Raw genomic sequence first — 18,194 nt, 5'->3', positions numbered from 1 at the left:
GCCGTGCACCGCGGTGAGAATCACCGAATGCAGCACTTAAGACGCATTAACACAACACTAGTAGCACTCTGATTTGTGGTGCATCTGTTGCAGCTCAAACTTGCACAAAACTGTGTGACCTGCTCTGAACCTGTTGATGCTGCTCAGTGGAACAGAACCTTTATCAGGTCCAGGATGCACAAACTCAACTTTTTTTTGCCACAACTGCATGAACGTCAAGATCGATAATGTGCTTCAAACTGGATCTCACAGGCTTTATCAGCCAGTGGAGTTTCATCAGACAGCTAGCGGCATTTTTATATAAGCGTTATTTACAGCAGCAGGCAAAAAACAACTTCATGCTTCCAAACAGCAGACTGACAACGTTAGCAGCAGGTGGAGACCAAAGCAGAGCGAAAAGCAGAGTAAATACTGGACTCTATCTGGTGGAGGTGAATGCAGTTCTAGATAAATGTTAGTGTTGCTCCATCTCTGAGGAATCTGCAGAAACATTATAAAGGGATGATAGGTGTTTGTTTGTTGCAGCGACGCCCTCAAGTGGACAAAAAAGCCAATTAATCCAGCTTTAAAGCTACAGCGCAGGACTTTTACACTAGTGTATAAATACACATCCAGCCAAACAAAGTTCACACAGCCGGTCATCTCCAGGTAAATCTCTCTGTATGCTGCTGTATACAAAAGTTTGGAATCAGGTGTTTTACATTAACTAGCAATTACTGAGATGAACAACCAAACTGATGACGACGGCATCGACCACACAAACTACAAAGATGGTGGAAAAACCAAAGAAAAGTTTCTGATGCTGCAAATAATAAAGAAGCTTGTTGATACAATCTAAAAATTAAAGTGAGGTACACGTCATAAGCACACATAGACAGTGTTTGTGTAATTACTCTCACTGCCAGAAGGGGGAGACAAAAGTTCTGCAATGCAGCTTTAAGAAATAAAGTTTTTTTTTTTTATTACATTAGATTTGATTGATCGTTGCACAGAGTACCAACGACAACAAAATGCAGTTTAGCATTAAACAGAAATGCTAAAGAAGCAGCGTTACGTTCCAGAAGCTCTTATCGGCTGTACGAGATGTTTGCAAAACTCTTCTGTAAAAATAAATATAAAATGAAGCGTTCAATGAGATTCGCCAGTTTTTATTTGTCACGTGCTCATACAGTCTGTGCAGTGAAATGCAGAGTGACTGTTGGTAACAATAAGATGTTATAGGAACAGTCTTGAAAAAGTCGTAATGACCCTCCCTTGTGTTATTTGTGTCAGTAACATGTGGATCTCGTGCTGTGCAGGTCGTCCGGTCAGCGGCGAGTGTCAGGGCGAGATGCTGGACTACCGGCGGATGCTGATGGAGGATTTCTCTCTGAGTCCGGAGATCGTGCTTCACTGCCGGACGGAGATCGAGGCTCACTGCTCTGGACTTCACCGCAAAGGCCGAACGCTGCACTGCCTGATGAGAATCGGGCGCGGCGACCGCAACACGGCCGTCGACAGCGTCTGCCAGAGCGCCGTAAGGAACAGAGTCACTGCCGCTGAGATGCTTAAATGTTCCAGAAGAGCTCAGAGGGAGGACTGGTGTGGCTTCAGCGGAGTGATAAATTATCCACAGCTGTGCAGAAAACCCGTTTCATTTAGCTTTTTGTGATCTGATGAAGCCTCAGTCGGTCGTTGAGTTTCTGATCTTGACGGTGCTGCAAACATTTAACATAAAATGGGTTTTCTGAATTAATTTAACTGGAGGATTAGTCAGAGTTGTTTCAGATTAGCTTTTAATTTGTCACACCAACGTTAAAACCAGTCAGAAAGTGTTCAGCTGTCATTCGTCAGGCTCAACAGATGGATGTTTTCTTCTGAACAATCCAAAGGCGAAAAGTTTTCTTTTAATCAAGAGAGTCAAATTTAGATTTAATACCAGCTTTTGTGTCGACCTCCAAAAGCATGATTTAAAGCTTGAACAACGGTCTTTGTTCATGGTGTTTTCCCCATGTGTGTAAAGTACAGTCTATAGTTTCAAAAAAATTATATATTTATTTTTGTAATATTTTGCAAGAAAATGAATGTTGGAAAATCAAAAAATATATGTATATCTTACATATGATTGTGCCCTGAATAATCGTATCTACAGTGATTAACAAATTTACTAGACCACCACATAATGTCAGGTTTATGCCACAGCTGCTCTAAATTAACAGCACTGATGATTACCTAAATCATTTCTTATGTTTCTGTAATGGTTAATACACCAGTATGGAGAAGCTCTTTAAGCAAAATGATATTTTTAACGCTAAAATAGAATCATTATTGTTATCCATGAATTTACTGTTTTACAAAAAAAAAAAAAACTGAAAAAATAGTAAAGCACATTATTATTTCTTGATTAAGATTCAGATTATAGTTATTTACCTGCATTCCTGAACAGAAAAATTAGTTTAGGTGGTTCAATGTGATGCTTGATTAAGCCCAGTAGCTCAGATTTGGGTATAAAACGGTGAATTTAGTTTGAAATTCCTCATTTCTGTTCTAAATGGTAAAATGTCGAGAGCTGAGTGTGAATTAAAGCGCTTCACGATGCTGGATGGTCTCTATAGATATAGATCTATATCTTATAAATTTGTTAAGCTCTGTAAATACATCATATTTCAGAGAATCCTCCCCCTCTACAGGAATCCATAGACACATGTTTTTAATACTGCCTGCAATTTATAATCCTCTTCTCTTTATGCTTCTTTCTGCACTTATTGTTTGCACTCTTGCCTACTTTGTAAACCGCCTTTGGGTGTCTTGAAAAGCGCTATATAAGTGATATTATTATTATTATTGTGTAAATCAGACCATATATCATGAACTGACTATATGTCAGTGAGGGTTGTCAGGTTGTTTATGAATAAATGAAATATTGAAATATAAGTTCAGTTTCTTTGCTTTTGCTTTTGTTTTGTTTTTTTCAAAATGTTTTTTTCTCGCTGCAGCTGCAGACCCTGATCCAGTCGGCCGACCCCGGAGCCGACTACCGCATCGATCGAGCGCTCAACGAGGCCTGCGAGTCGGTCATCCAGACCGCCTGCAAACACATCCGCAACGGAGACCCCATGTGAGCTGAGCACACACAAACGTGGACCTGAGTGTCCGTTTTAGCTGCGATCCAGTGATTTGACCCTTTTTTACCGTTAACGGGATCGATTAGTTGTGTTTGTCTTTAACGTGCTGATGTGTGGCTGTGCTGCTGCAGGATTCTGTCGTGCCTCATGGAGCATCTGTACACGGAGAAGATGGTGGAGGATTGTGAACACCGGCTGCTGGAGCTGCAGTATTTCATATCCCGAGACTGGAAGTGAGTGATTCTGGGAACTGGTGGATCCGTCCAACTGGATGGGATGAGTTATGCTCGTTAGGGGCGATAGCAAGTCTGCGCTTTAATACAGCTGACCTCTGTGTTTTTGTGTCCCAGACTGGACCCCATCCTCTACAAGAAATGCCAAGGCGACGCTGCTCGACTCTGCCACACTCACGGCTGGAACGAGACCAGCGAACTGATGCCGCCCGGCGCCGTTTTCTCCTGCCTCTACCGCCACGCCTACCGCACCGAAGAGCAGGGACGCCGGGTACGAAACACGCTGACGTTTAGATGTAATGTGGAGGATTCAGTATGTTTGGTTGATTTAAGATTAGAAATTTGGGGAAATTCGCAAAGTTACAGCAGCAAAGATGTTACAAACAATTAAGGAATGAAGTGTAGTAATAAAAATAAACCAAAATATACAAGTAGTAGTTCTAAAAAATCTAATTACTGCACATATCAGGGTTTTTGGATGAATAGAAATATACAGATATTATTATTGCACATGAACAGGGTTGATGTGTTGCGGATGATTTCTCTAAATCAACAGGTGTAACTCTGATGTTTTTAAATTCAACAGGTAAAGCCAGACGAGCAGGTAAGAGGTTTCGCCCAAATCAGTCGCCTGGTGAACGGTTCAATCGATTAATTAATGACGATTACAGCGCTGATGCTGACTGAATTGTGGTGTTAATCTCTGTCCTCTGATTGGTTGGGGTGGACCGAGCGGGAACTAAAAGCTGATCAATTACACTAATAAATCAGTATCATTATTATTAATAACAGTAACTTTATTTGTAAGGACCTTCTGAAGACAAAGGTAAGCAGAAGTATTGCTAGTTAGGGAGTTTCAAAATAATATCTTCATTAGTAGCTGAGATGTTGTCGCCTTAAACTTCAACGTGCAAAAAAAAAAAACATGCTGACAGTGAGCTGATGAACAGAACGATCATGGAAAGTGTTTGATATATCAGTCGACAGTTTCACAGATATCATTTTAAATCGATAGTTTATGAGCTTCAAGAAAATGGAACAACCTCTAGCCTACTGTATTTATTGATTTTTAATTTATATTTATACAATAAATGCCAAAAATAACTTAAAACGTGTGCATCACTTGGGCCAAATCAAGTGAGTCGGTTCAACTTCTACTGCAAAAACCACACCGTAAAAACAGAGATCATTGATTAGTTCATTCATTAAGCCCATCGTGTGGCCACTTTCAGGGAACTTTTTCATGCTCGCTGGTCAGTCGTCGCTTTTTTAAAGCTTATCTGATTGATGCATTTGCACATTTTTGTATTTTTGTTTTTAATCGTCATGCTGGCATTTTGTTGAAGTGCTGGTTAGTGGTTGTAAAATGTACACACATCGCGGATCTTAATCGAAATGTCTTTTACTAGATTCAAAAAATGTGATCAACCTCGTTAAGCGCCTTATGTTCTATATAATGCAGCTTGTGATGATTTAAACAATAGTGTATTTAAAAAAGTGGTGGCAACAAAAATAATCAACAGTTTTAGACTATAAAATGAAAATAAAAAGAATTCTGCAATAAATATAAACATTAATAGCAGCAAATACGGCATAAGTAATGCACCGCTGTTAATAAATAATAATAATCGTTTGTTTGATAAGAATAAGACATGATGGAGTTAAATAATGGACCAGAAGCAGTTGAGTATAGTTGCGTCTATGATTTGTAGATAGTAGACAGCTCTCCCATTAAGATATTAAAACTAATTCTGTACAGTTGGTCTACAGTATTAATAAGTACTAAGACTGAGCAGAAGTATTGTCTAAAAACAGCAGAGCAGCTTTTATATCAGATTGTTGGGGGAAGCAGAGCTACAAGACGGGAACATGAATCCTCTTCTGTAGCTCTTTGCTCACATCTCTTCCCTACAAGAAGCTAAAAAGTGTCTGGACATAATTTTAGTTTCAAGCCTTTAAACAAAAGCATCTGCCAAATACACAAATTCTTGGTCCTGATATCTGTGTAATCAGAGTCTCTCCAAGAAAAATACCAAGTGGGAAGCGCCCCTCGTCCCTGATTTCGGTAATTACTCCCCTCAGCGAGGAGGCTCTTGACAGCTTGATTCGACGTGATTATACACTCGCAGCAATCTCGTGTGTTTCAGATCTTCGCAGTGAGAACAATGCTGGAGAGTGGGGGCTTATTGGCTGCCAGCAAAGCAACGATCACAAAACTGCTGGTTTAAAAAGATAATGCACAACCTGCTTGAAAAAAATGACAAATTATTGTGTCGTTAATGGTAATTCGGGGTCAGAACATTAATTACTGTGATGCTGAATGTGGCTTTCTGGGCTGAGCAACATATTGTGTCGCTGGAGGTTAGTTTATCATTAGTGTGGTAAAGAAATGTCTGTTTGTGTTTGCAGTTATCTCGGGACTGTAAGGTGGAGGTCCAGAGGATTCTCCACCAGAGGGCTCTGGATGTGAAGCTGGACCCGGAGCTGCAGAAACGCTGCATGACCGACCTCGGCAAGTGGTGCAGCGAGAAGCCCGACGCCGGACAGGTGAGGCTGCTGCTGCTGCTTTTAGCCGAGCTCAGTTAACCGTCTCAAACTTGGAACTTGGAAGGGGAAAACTTGTAGTTTGGATTTGAAATATATCTTTAGTGACACCAGTCCTGGAACTTTTTTGACACTCCTCATATATGTAATCAAGTACAGAGGGAACTCACAGAGTCTTCACATTGTGTCTTTGCTGCTGTGCTTGACTCCAGGAGCTGGAGTGTCTGCAGGATCACCTGGAGGACCTGGTGTCAGCCTGCAGGGAAGTCGTGGGAAACCTGACGGAGCTGGAGTCAGAGGTCAGAGCCGAGCAGAAGCCAGGAGGGCGAGCCTGGTTCTGTCACTGCTGATGTCACACGGAGACCAGTAGGAGACGCTGAGGTGCTGAAACTGTCTTTGTTTCTGTGTCGTTGTTTAGGACATCCAGATCGACGCTCTGCTCATCAGGGCCTGTGAACCCGTCATCCAGGCCCACTGCCACGTGAGCAAACACTTTCCTGTCATGTGCAGAAGGAGCACCAACACTTCAACACTTTATAGCTTCAGGGTCAAAATGTTTAAAACACACACACTCAGAGCTGCAACTCTTTCATGCTTGTTTTCTTTTGCATAACTTCGCTGCACATTTAGTCAAAGTAATACTTGAATCTGACTTTTTTTAAACCAATTAACATAAACATGCCATTGAATAGTCTAATTTTTTGCCAACATAAATAATGACATGGCTCCGTGTTTGAAGGAAAGCCGGCTGTGCTCTGGATAATTTTGTCTAGCTGGTCGAAAAGCCTAAGTTGAAGCTGATTTACACATTTCTTGTTTAGATAATGCAGCTCCAGAACTTCATCGAAACACACGATCAATTAGCGCTGCTGAAAGCTAACTAGCATAGCTTAGAGCGTCATTAAACCTGCAGTGAGTACCATCTGACTCTCCATAGGTCCCTTTAAACTACCTTTATATCATATATCATATATTTAGTTGTTTTTTTTTTTTAAACACTACAAACCTGAGAAAATGAAAACTCTGGAGGAAGCTGCAGGTTTTATTTATTTGAACTCTCCAAACATCCAAAAATATTTAATATCAGACTGAATTTCAGCTGGAATGTGTCTAAAATGATGCTTAAAACTTTTTATTTGCCGGAACCATGCATCAATGACTTTTATTCGATACCTCTAAGTCCAAATGTACTTTTCTCTCCCAAACATTGATTTTTGTGGAGCTGCAGCGAGGCACACAGTGATTTGGGTGGTGGGTTGTATTTTATTTGCGTGTACATATCGAATCGTTATCGTGTTTGTGTGTGTTTTGCAGGATGTAGCCGACAACCAGATCGATACGGGCGATCTGATGGAGTGTTTGGTTCAGAATAAACACCAGAAGGAGATGAACGACAAGTGTGCAGTCGGAGTCACGCACTTCCAGCTGGTCAGTTACCATGACAACATCTGTTTCTAGTTTTGTTTTTGTTTTTTTCTTTATTTTACTCCGAGTACTTTTAGGGTTCATGTCGCCGAAGTTTTAATATTAATTTAAATAGTTTAATAAATACCCATGAAGCCCAAACATCTTTTTATAAGCTTAGAAATATTTCTTTTCTTTCTTCTTTTTTTTTTTTAATTTCAGTTTGTTAATGTAGCTATTTATTTAATTTAATTTTATGTTTGTTAAAATAGGAAAGGAACTGCTTAGGAGTGAACATAAATAGAAAATATAAAGCAACAACAGTGATAACAAGCAAAACAAAATAAAGAGAGAGATAGTAGTTTAACTGCATAATACTATGCAACATTTGTCATGATAATAAACAAACAAACAAAAAAGACTAATGAACAGAAATATACAATTATTGGGAATTATTAGTGGAAGTTAATCCATCCATTATCTATACACCACTTAATCCTCACTAGAGTCATGGGGGGCTGGAGTCTATTCCAGCTGACTTAGGGTGAAGGCAGGTTCACCTGGACAGGTAACCAGTCTATCACAGGGCTACACTTAGAGACAGACAACCAAGCACACTCACATTCACTTTAAATTTAGAATCACCAGTTAACCTCAACATGTTTCTGGACTGTGGGAGGAAGCCGGAGAACCCGGAGAGAACCCACACTGCACGGGGAGACCATGGAGACTCCACGCAGAAAGATCCTGGGTGTCCTCACCGGGATGCGAACCGGGGATCTCCTAGGCAACGGTGCTAACCACCGAGCCACCTTGCAGCCCTAATCCAAGTCTAATAGGTCTAAAATATTAATATTAGATTAAACATTATTTATTCTGAAGGTTCACATCCAGTGAGTTCATGTTATGTGTATTTTTTGCAGCTGACTTGTTCAACCAGTCAAAAAAAAATCAGTTTTTCAAGAGTTGAATTTAGTCTTCAGGATGGTGATAGATGAAAGTTCCACATTTATTACTTGCAGAAAGAGTTCATGAATCATCAATAAATGTTCATCTCTGTCCTCAACTGTCAGGTTCAAATGAAGGATTTCCGCTTTTCCTACAAGTTCAAGATGGCCTGCAAGGAGGACGTTCTGCGCTTGTGTCCAAACATCAAGAAGAAGTGAGTTCAGATTCCACCAAAACACCAAGAAGCGTAATCTCAGTGTGAACTTGTTATTTGTTTAGAGCGTCCAGTTGATTTAAACACAGTTCACCCCGCAGGGTGGACGTGGTCATCTGCCTCAGCACCACGGTGAGGAACGACACGCTGCAGGAGGCCCGAGAGCAGCGAGTCTCTCTCAAGTGTCGCAAACAGCTGCGAGTGGAGGAGCTGGAGATGGTAACAAACACACACACACACAGAGACACACACTAACAAACACTAACACACACTAACACACACTAACACACAGCTGTAGCGTCGCTTCAATTAACTCCATTCGGGGCGTTTTCACACTTCGTCTTGATGCTTCAGTTGGTGCTCAGGTGACGTTAATTCAACTGGAGGCTGAACCAGCTGTGTGTGACATGTATCCATGGCAACAGTCTGTTTCATCCCTCACATGATGCCGGCACTCGAGCTCTCCTCACACCGATCACCAGCTGATGAACCAGCAGTGAGGACTTTGCAAGAAAAGCAGCGTTTTGGGTCCTTTTTCACTTCATCCAACACCTTATTGATTAATTTATTTAGTCTTTATTTGTATACGTCACACACAGCATTTATATTCTAATGCTGCTTTCAAATGGAACTTGTGAGCTTGTCAGTGCAACGCGGGGAGTCGCTTCAGGCAGCTGATGTTACCACTTGAATCCCAAGAATTTGTAAAATCAGTTGAAGGTCATGAGAACGCTGCAACAACAGACAGCACTGCTGGTATGAAGGAGCCATTGAGGCTCAGCGTTTAGCTAACCAGTGGGTAATGTGGGAAATTCAAGGGCAGGATGACAAGATGAGGCCGTTGGGAGGAACAACATTCTCCTCAGACATTATACAGTTAGGAAGAAGAACTTTTCAGAACCGAAACTACAATATGTTAACGTGACAGCTGCTGGAAAATGAACTTCCACTGCCTCGACATCAGCAAACACGACTCAACTCGTGGTTTTCCACTAAGAAAATTGAAATTTCCAGGTGTAAGAAAGCATCACTCACCATCTTCCACTGCATAGTAATACAGAAAATCCCTCAAATTAGTCCTCTGGTGAATCTCGTAGTCTTCCTCCTGCTGTCAGACTTTACAACCAGCGCTGCTCCCACAAAACTGCACGTAAAAAAAACTGACATATTTCACTCTGATGCAGCATCAACATATTCAACTTGTGCATTCTGAATATTTTATACATTAAAAAACTTTGTGCGACTTCAGTTTTTGTAAATATACAAGAATCTGTGCGATTTCTTATAATGGAAGAATCTGTAATGCCACTGATTGGTGCAATATTATTGTTTTCTACGTCCAGATTGTTTTTTTCTTTGCAATATCTACACATGGAACAATCTGCACTTGCATATGTTTTTTTATTTATTTATTATTTATTTTCGTTTTCTACCTCACCTTTGCCGCTGTAGCTCTGCAGCCTTCCCTGCCATTGGTTAAATAAAAGCTCCTCTTGTCTTATTGTAAAAGCAAGAAAATGTGCAGCTACAGTTTTCTCAATAACAGCACAACTCCCCATTCTTTGTCTCCTTTTGTCTCAGTCGGAGGACATTCGGCTGGAGCCAGAGCTGTACGATCCCTGTAAGTCCGACATCAGCCGTCTGTGTCCCAACGTGGCCTTTGGAAACGCTCAGGTAACGATTTCAGGATATTATTTTAAAAATATTACGTTAAGCCGCATCAGAAGTCACACATCTTCATCTCCTCCCTCCGTTCGTTACCTCCATCCTTCCTCAGATAATCGAGTGTCTGAAGGAGCAGAAGAAGCAGCTCAGTCAGCGATGCCACCAGCGGATCTTCAGGCTGCAGGAGGTGGAGATGAGCGACCCGGAGCTCGACTACCAGCTGATGAGAGTCTGCAAGCAAATGATCAAGGTGACGGAGAGATTATAGTCTGGACAGAAAAGTGCAGAATATTATCAGCAACAAGTATTCAAAGTATTGGTTCTACAGAAAAATGTGCCCTTGACAGATGGATGGAGAGAAATTTAATTTATCCTCTTGGAGAAATTCAAGGTATCCAGTAGCTCATGCATGTTATGTTCAAGATAAGTAAGGAAAATAATGGACATAAGAGCCTCCAAATAATTTACAAACTATGCTGGTTGAAGAAATAAGGTGCCGCGAGTGCTGGTATTTACAAAAAAAGGTGCAAAATTGTTGGTATTTACAATAAAATAGAGGATAAGAAAAATACAAATGAGTGCAGTTAAACAATGGAACTGATAATAAGCATGTATGATAACAGATTAGTCATACAGATTCATTAATGTGTAAACAGCATCTTCCTGCTGATTTGAACTAATTTAGATACAGAAAGTGTTCAACATGGTGAACAGGTGAGAAAGGAAAGAAGAAAAGGACGTTTTTGATGCATGAATCTGTATTTAAAGGTTTATATTTGTTCTTTTCTTTGTGAAATAATGGATAATGTTACGCCTTTTAAGATTAAAACAACTGAGACACATTGATGGGAAATCAGAAGTCAACAGCTTTGTTTATCAATGTTTTTTTTTTAGATATTTTAGAATCTTGTGTTTTTGGGGCAGCCGGATAGCTCAACGGGTTGGGCAGGCGACCTATGTACAGGGGCTTTAGTACCTGACGCAGCGGCTGTGGTTCGATTCCAGCCAGCGGCTCATTTGCTGCATGTCCTTTCCCCACTCTTGTCCCCGTGTTACTCTGTCACTCTTTCACTGTCTTATAAATTAAAGGCAGAAAAGCCCCCAAAAATATCTTTTAAAAAAATCTTGTGTTTTTGGGGTGAAATCTAAATCTGAAAAGTGACTAAGGTCGAGCTCAGCAGCTGTAACACACTGAGACGATGCCTGAGGTGATTTAGTTTCTCATTGAATAACAGAAACTGTTCTCCTGCAGCGGTTTTGTACTGAAGCAGACGCCAGAAACGTCCTTCAGTGTCTGAAGCAGAACAAGAACAGCGAGCTGATGGATCCTAAGTGCAAACAGATGATCACCAAGAGGCAGATCACACAGAACACAGGTACACAAACATCAACTCACAGGTCTGTGAAAGGTCTGCAGCGTCCTTCATCATCCTCCTCTTCCTCCTCCTCCTCCAGACTACAGGCTGAACCCGGTGTTGAGGAAAGCCTGTCGAGCCGACATCCCCAAGTTCTGCCAACCCATCCTGAACAAGGCGAGCGAGGACAGCGAGCTGGAGGGTCAAGTCATCTCCTGCCTCAAACTCAAATACGCCGACCAGGTGAGAGCTGATGAATAGACCGCCGGCTTTGAAATGGACAAAACAGTCCAGTGAAGTTGTGTTGGTGTCAATAACACGAGTACAGTACGTACATCTTTTAATGCTGCTGGAAGGGAAATAAGCAGCATCCTGACGGTTCTGTTAAATCGTGTGTTTTGTGGCTGGGCTTTGGTTCAGAGGTTGTCTCCAGACTGCGAAGACCAGATCAGAGTGATTCTGCAGGAGTCGGCGCTCGACTACAGACTGGACCCACAGCTGCAGATGCACTGCTCAGAGGAGGTAAATTATCACACGTTAAAAAGTTAAATATGTGGACAGAGGCGTCACACACCAATAAAACCACTGACAGGTGAAGGAAATAACACATCAGATCAAATGTATTTGTTCCACACACGGTTGTACAGGACACAGTAAAATGTTCTGTGATCCGGCTTGTTCGCACAATACAAAGTCTACGTATGTATCGACAACATATGCAGAACATGTGAAGCAGTATTTACAACCTGGGTGTAGAGATTTACATTTTTAAATATGAAGCGGCTGCAGAATAGGATTAAAATTAGCATTTAATTATTAACATTAATTTAATCGTTACAATGGCGCCTGTCCAGCGGTCAGATGTATCCGGCAGCAAGTGAACAGTTATGTGTCACAGAAAGGAGAAAAAAAAAAAGCAGCATGAGGATCCAATAGAGACGGACGAGTTAGGATAACCAGACGACTGGATCAGAACACGTCTTTTGCTCCGCTGCCAGTCATAACGCACTAACAGTCAGTTTCTGAATGTGTCTAAAGCTGCCAACTATCACCTCATTCACAGACCAGAAAAATGCTTTATCCATGTCCAGGTCAAACACAGCCTGGTTCTAAGAATAACCTGGAAAATATTGTGCTAAAGATGTTACAGAACAGTTCTGCCGCCACACAGAATGTGGTTTTATTACATCTGGTGGCAGCAGCAGCAGTTAAATCAACAGCACGGTCGTGTCCTGCAGTACGGACGCCTTCATCAGCCGCACCGCTGTGTCACATATTCCTCCGTTTTTATTTCCCTCGCTGTCGTTATTTTCTCCTGCAGATCTCCAGGTTGTGTGCTGAGGAGGCAGCAGCTCAGGAGCAGACCGGTCAGGTGGAGGAATGTCTGAAAGTCAACCTGCTCAAAATCAAACAGGAGGGCTGCAAAAAGGTGCGTCCAGATCACCGTGTCCCTGATTAGGAGACTTTAAAGCAGGAGTGTCGAACTCTGGTCCTCGAGGGCCACAATCCTGCATGTTTTAGATGTTTCTCTTTTCCAACACACCTGATTCAAATGATCAGGATCGTTATCAGGCTTCTGCAGAGCTTGATGATGAGCTGATCATTTGAATCAGGTGTGTTGGAAGAAGGGAAACATCTAAAACATGCAGGATTGCGACCTTCGAGGACCAGAGTTCGACACTCCTGCTTTAAAGGATTATTGTACTTTAGTACAGAAAATCTTTTGGCAAAATGTTGATGAAAAAATGGGATTGAGCTTAAACTGAGAGAGTTTAAGATGTTATTACATCTGTTAGTTTTCACTTTTATCAAACAGAAAACCCCAAAATGGCAACTTTTCTTACAAGAAAGCCAACAGTTGATCATTTTCACACTGTTTTTATGCTCATGCATTACATTTAATGAAACAATGAACATTCTTACTGACTTCCCCCCAAAATGCAAATGAATAGAATAAAATAGACGTCACAGTCGCAGAGTGACAGGAAGAAAAACAAGAAAACACAACTACAAATAGAAGAGGTCAAGTATATACACTATATATACAATATACATAAGAAAAAGAGAAGAACACAAGGATACTAAGAACACACATTGAAGAATATTTACATGAATGAACTTCACAAAATGAAATCATCTTTCTGTATTTTCAGCAAATACACAAAGTAATTCTGTATATATTCTGGATGTGTGTAAATAAATATATATACAAATGTTTATTTGTAGTAGTCAGTTGAAGCCTTTAACTGATGCTCTGTAATATTAAATAATAATAATAAAGGCAGAAAGTAAAGGTCAAATGAAAACACAGTAAATTAAAGGAGGTTTGCGATATGAAACTCAGCTGTTGGTTTGTTTGTCCTTGTTGTTTACAGGAAGTCCTTAACATGCTGAAGGAGAGCAAGGCAGACATCTTCGTGGACCCGGTCCTCCACACGGCCTGCGCTCTGGACCTCAAACACCACTGCGCCGCCATCACGCCCGGCAAAGGACGACGTGGGTGTTTTCAGTGTTTTTATGATTTTATGTGAACTCGCTGACCTGTAACTGTTAACCTGTATAGTTAGTTTTTTCTCTCATAGCTCAGAAGGTTTAAAAGCCTTTCAGCGATGTTCTTCAGTGTCTTTGTCGCTCCTTCCTGCCCTGCAGAGATGTCGTGTCTGATGGAGGCGTTACAGGACAAGAGAATTCGTCTGCAGCCGGAGTGTAAGAAAAGACTTCAAGATCGCATCGACATGTGGAGCTACGCTGCGAAGGTAAACACCGGGAGATGTTTTCACCTGCTGTACCTGTAAGAAGCTTTCACTCCTTTGCTGCATTCATTAGCAGTTCTGCAAAGTGCAGATTCATCCTGCAAGAGAGCTAAAACAAAGACTTGTTATTCTGTGAGACAAAGACTTGAAGCAAACAGCGTGAATGCTCCGGAGTTCAGAGCTCAAGCCAACTGAGAATTTGTGTCTGGACTTTTAAAAAAAAGCTGTTTATTCATAACTTCTGTGCAACCTGATGTTGAGGCTGACTGAGACCAACACATGGCTGTAACTGCAGCTGAAGGTGCTTCTACTAAACAGTCATTTAAATAATGCAATCACTTATTTTACTTATTTAGACTTTTAATTAATTGAAATTAATTTGCAGGAATTTGCTTTTGCTTCAATTTGAAAGTGTCTTTTGGAAATTCTTGTCAGTTCAGCGTTAAAAAGAAATAAAAAGGGAAAACTCCCAAGAGGGGATGAATGCTTTTCATTAAGACTGTAAAAATGACATTTTTTTTTCTACGAGCTGAATCGTACGTCCTTTAAGCGTCAAATGTTGGGAAGTAGTGCGATCACTCAGGTCTGAGAGCATCCGTCTGGACGTAGTTACGAACCCAAACATGCAGGTGGCCCTAAAGTCAAAGTCATTAAGAGACGTAACCACAAATATCTGGTCATTGTTGATGTTAAACCACTAAAACTAACCTTTCAAATGATAAGTACTTGGACATAAAGTAAATATTTTGTCTTGAATAAACCTTCAACTCCAGAACTTGTTAGAAAAAATGGTTTGGGATGGAATAAGTCATTAAATCGACAAGTACTTGGACATCATATCTAAAGTGAAATGAGCCTTTAAAAGCACAAGTTGCACACGTTAGCGATCATCCAGGTGGCGCTAGACGTCCTGATGGTGCAGCCGCCATGCTGTTGGACAAACTGCTGCTGTGACCTGAGCGCTACGCCCTGTGTGTGTCCTGTAGGTGGCGCCGGCGGAGGGCTTCTCGGACCTGGCCGTCCAGGTGATGACGTCGCCCTCCAAGAACTACATCCTGTTCATGATCGCACTGAGCGTGTGCGTGCTCTTCCTGGTGGGGCTGCTGTGCGGTCGCATCACCAAGCGAGTGACCAGAGAGCTGAAGGACCGGTAGAAGACGAGCTCGCCTCAGAAAGGACTGACTCCTCGCTCCTTCCCCTCGGCCGCCGCCCTCCTCCCTCCTCCTGCAGATCTGCAACCAGCCAGCCTGCACAGTGCCAACACACCCGGATCCCTCCTCTGTTCAAAAACAAATCCTTTATCCTCCGTTTGGGCGTCTCTAAACTCACAAGAGGCGCAGATTTTTTTTTTTCTCCCCTCCCTCCTTCCCTCCGACAAATCTGCTTTCGCTGAGGATGTTTGAGGCCGGACGTGAGGTCGTCTTTTCAGTTTCTAAATAAGCGCTGTTCTTGATGTGACTGAGGGCTGCTGCTTCTGAGGTTCGGATTGCTTTCCACTCGTTCAGTCCCGATGCTTTATTTTTTTTGTGATATTTAACTGAGACTGGAGCATGTAGAGCAACGGGAAGCGACAGCAGCTGCCTGAATCGCACACAGAAATCTTAAAGGCAAACTTTGCTTTGGTTGAACTCTTGAGATGTTCCTGTTGCTTTGAGACGTTTTTCTCCTCCGTCATGAAGAAGTCCCGTCCTCTCCGCCGGTACGACCAGTTCAGACCCACTTCGCTTGCTACTGACTGAACATGAAGGTCAAGCTGGTCTCCGTTAACAGGAATGTTGTGTGCACTTTTGATTTTTTTGTTCATTTCATTCAAACGCTAATTTCATTGCACTTTTTTTTTTTTTTTTACTTTTGCGCCTTATTTATTGATTGATAACTGATTCTGATGAGGTTTGTTTTGAGCATGTTTGTATCGACCCCTCATCCCTGCTGCGTTCACTGACCAAACAACCTGCCACACAACACCGACGTCAGGCGAAAACCGCTCAGCTTTCACACACTGGAAGTTCTTTTTTTTGTCTGATAATTTATCGCACACGCTAGAAAACACGACTAAACCTGAATCGAACTGCTAATCTGTAATGAGTTTTCCCGTCAGGCCTTGTTTACTTTAAGTTATATCATATATACGCTCAAGATGACTTGCATGCGGTGGCCTTTAAGGTGGAGAAATGGTGACAGAAGCTAAAAACTTTACAGAGTTTAACAGCACATACCTGTTCTCAACCTGCTCGGCTCCTTGTTTGTAGTCTGGGATGAAGCCGGCTGCCGTCAGGTTTGCTTGTCCTCTCAGAAAGCCTGTCTGGGTAACACACACTGGAAGCATCCGCAGTCGTATCTGTGGTTTCGTTTACAGCAGGGTTCTGTGGCTGGTGAACACTGAAGTATTTAACATGAAGTTCTTCATCAAAACACTGATTTTGCCGTAACAAACGATCCACTTTGAGATTTAAGACATCATTTTAAAACTTCACTGTCAGACTTACTTTGATTAATACCAGCAGCGGTTCGAATAATTTCAGATTCACTCACTTTACCACTAAAAGCACATTTCCTTCTGTTGCCAGCAGGCGGCGCTGTTGGTACACGTAGGTAAACTGCAGACCAGGAGCCAAAAATGGTCTGAAATTGGCACAGAGGAGCCAGAAGTAAACATTTTAGTGTTTAAAATACAATTTCACACAGAGTCAGAGTAATAACCGTTTCTGTTTAAAATACCTCAGAGCTCATAAACACTGAACCGGGAGCTTTACAGGTGTTTCTGGATGATTTCTGTAACTTTGGACAGAGTCAGGACAGCTGTTTCTCCCACCATGCTAAGCTAGGCTGATTTAATATGAAGACAAAAGGCTGTTATCTCCCCTTCAGTAAGTCACGCTGTGGTATGTAGTTGACCTGTTGACCTCTGCATTAAACAAAAGTGGTGATTTCTTGCTCCTAAAGCCATCAAACGACCAGAAGCAGATGCAGAAATGACCTCAGAGCAACACAAGCTGACTAAAAGATTTAAAGGGACGACCAAACAACCAGAGATGCAAGCAGGGGGTTCATTCAATCAGCCTGAATTATTATTTTTAAATCTAGATTTGTCTGATTCCAGCTTGTTAAAGTTGAATATTTTCTGGTTGCTATCTTCCTCTGTGAGAGTAAACTGAATCTCTTTGGGTTGTGGACAAATCGAAACATGTAGGGATGCCATCTTGGGCTCTGGGAGGCACTGATGGGCATATTTCACGCTTTTCAGACGTTATAAAGACCAAATCAATTCAAATAATTAAGAAAAATTTTAAAAATGATTAATCAACATTGAAAATCATCAGTACTTGCCGTCAAAGACTCAAGACGATGACGAAAATAGCTGAAAGGAGACGTAGAATGACCACAAAACAGCCACAGAGATGCAAAACAACGATATGCAAATCTACAACAAAGGAAAACTAAATGGGGATAAACAAACACAAAACATTTAAAAGGGGATCCAAAGATGCAAAATAACTCAAAGGTGACGTAGAACTACTATAAAGAGATGCAGAACAGCTACACAGTGATGCTAAATGACTCAACAACTACCAACAGAGACAACACAGCTACGAAGAAACAGAACATCTAAAAAGGGAAGCACAAAAATGCAAAATAACTGAAAGGATAATAAAAAATAAAGCAGCTACAAAGAAAGACAAACCAGCTACAAACTGATGCAAAATGACTAAAAACAAATGCTAAACAACCAGAGAGGTGATTTGAATAAAAGAACTACAATGAAACTCAAATAAAGTGACACAAACCAACCACAAATACTCAAAATAACTAGAAGGACGTATAGAACACCTACAAAGAGATACAACACAGCTTCAAAGTGATGCAAAACTACTAAACTCAAATAACCGAGATGCAAAATAACTGAAATGAGATGTGACGCTACAAAACGGCACAAAAGAAACACAAAAATATCTCAGAAGGGATGTAAAGTAATT

The 18,194-nt window shown here is 41.3% G+C and overlaps 1 protein-coding gene across 1 annotated transcript in view; it reads left to right on the top strand.

Annotated features, from left to right (window-relative positions):
* The window catches only part of glg1a (golgi glycoprotein 1a), a 37,310-nt gene extending 19,434 nt beyond the window's left edge, over positions 1-17,876 (top strand). Inside the window, exons 8-27 of the mRNA XM_008296887.1 lie at positions 1-13; positions 1,299-1,516; positions 2,976-3,097; positions 3,236-3,337; positions 3,455-3,608; positions 5,747-5,884; positions 6,094-6,180; positions 6,300-6,362; positions 7,196-7,309; positions 8,359-8,447; positions 8,549-8,666; positions 10,029-10,121; positions 10,225-10,362; positions 11,365-11,488; positions 11,568-11,710; positions 11,888-11,989; positions 12,789-12,896; positions 13,843-13,963; positions 14,117-14,223; positions 15,207-17,876. The exon at positions 1-13 is cut by the window's left edge and continues 1 nt beyond it. Of these exons, the coding sequence (XP_008295109.1) occupies positions 1-13; positions 1,299-1,516; positions 2,976-3,097; positions 3,236-3,337; positions 3,455-3,608; positions 5,747-5,884; positions 6,094-6,180; positions 6,300-6,362; positions 7,196-7,309; positions 8,359-8,447; positions 8,549-8,666; positions 10,029-10,121; positions 10,225-10,362; positions 11,365-11,488; positions 11,568-11,710; positions 11,888-11,989; positions 12,789-12,896; positions 13,843-13,963; positions 14,117-14,223; positions 15,207-15,374 (2,322 nt within the window). The 3' untranslated portion in view covers positions 15,375-17,876. The remainder of the gene's footprint in view (positions 14-1,298; positions 1,517-2,975; positions 3,098-3,235; positions 3,338-3,454; positions 3,609-5,746; positions 5,885-6,093; positions 6,181-6,299; positions 6,363-7,195; positions 7,310-8,358; positions 8,448-8,548; positions 8,667-10,028; positions 10,122-10,224; positions 10,363-11,364; positions 11,489-11,567; positions 11,711-11,887; positions 11,990-12,788; positions 12,897-13,842; positions 13,964-14,116; positions 14,224-15,206) is intronic.
* The last annotated feature ends 318 nt before the right edge of the window (positions 17,877-18,194 follow it).

This window comes from Stegastes partitus, unplaced genomic scaffold, assembly GCF_000690725.1.
Source record: "Stegastes partitus isolate 25-593 unplaced genomic scaffold, Stegastes_partitus-1.0.2 Scaffold1161, whole genome shotgun sequence".
NCBI classification, from domain to species: Eukaryota; Metazoa; Chordata; class Actinopteri; family Pomacentridae; genus Stegastes; species Stegastes partitus.
The sequence above is the reverse complement of the archived record's forward strand: the minus strand, read 5'-3'. Positions and strand labels throughout refer to the sequence as shown.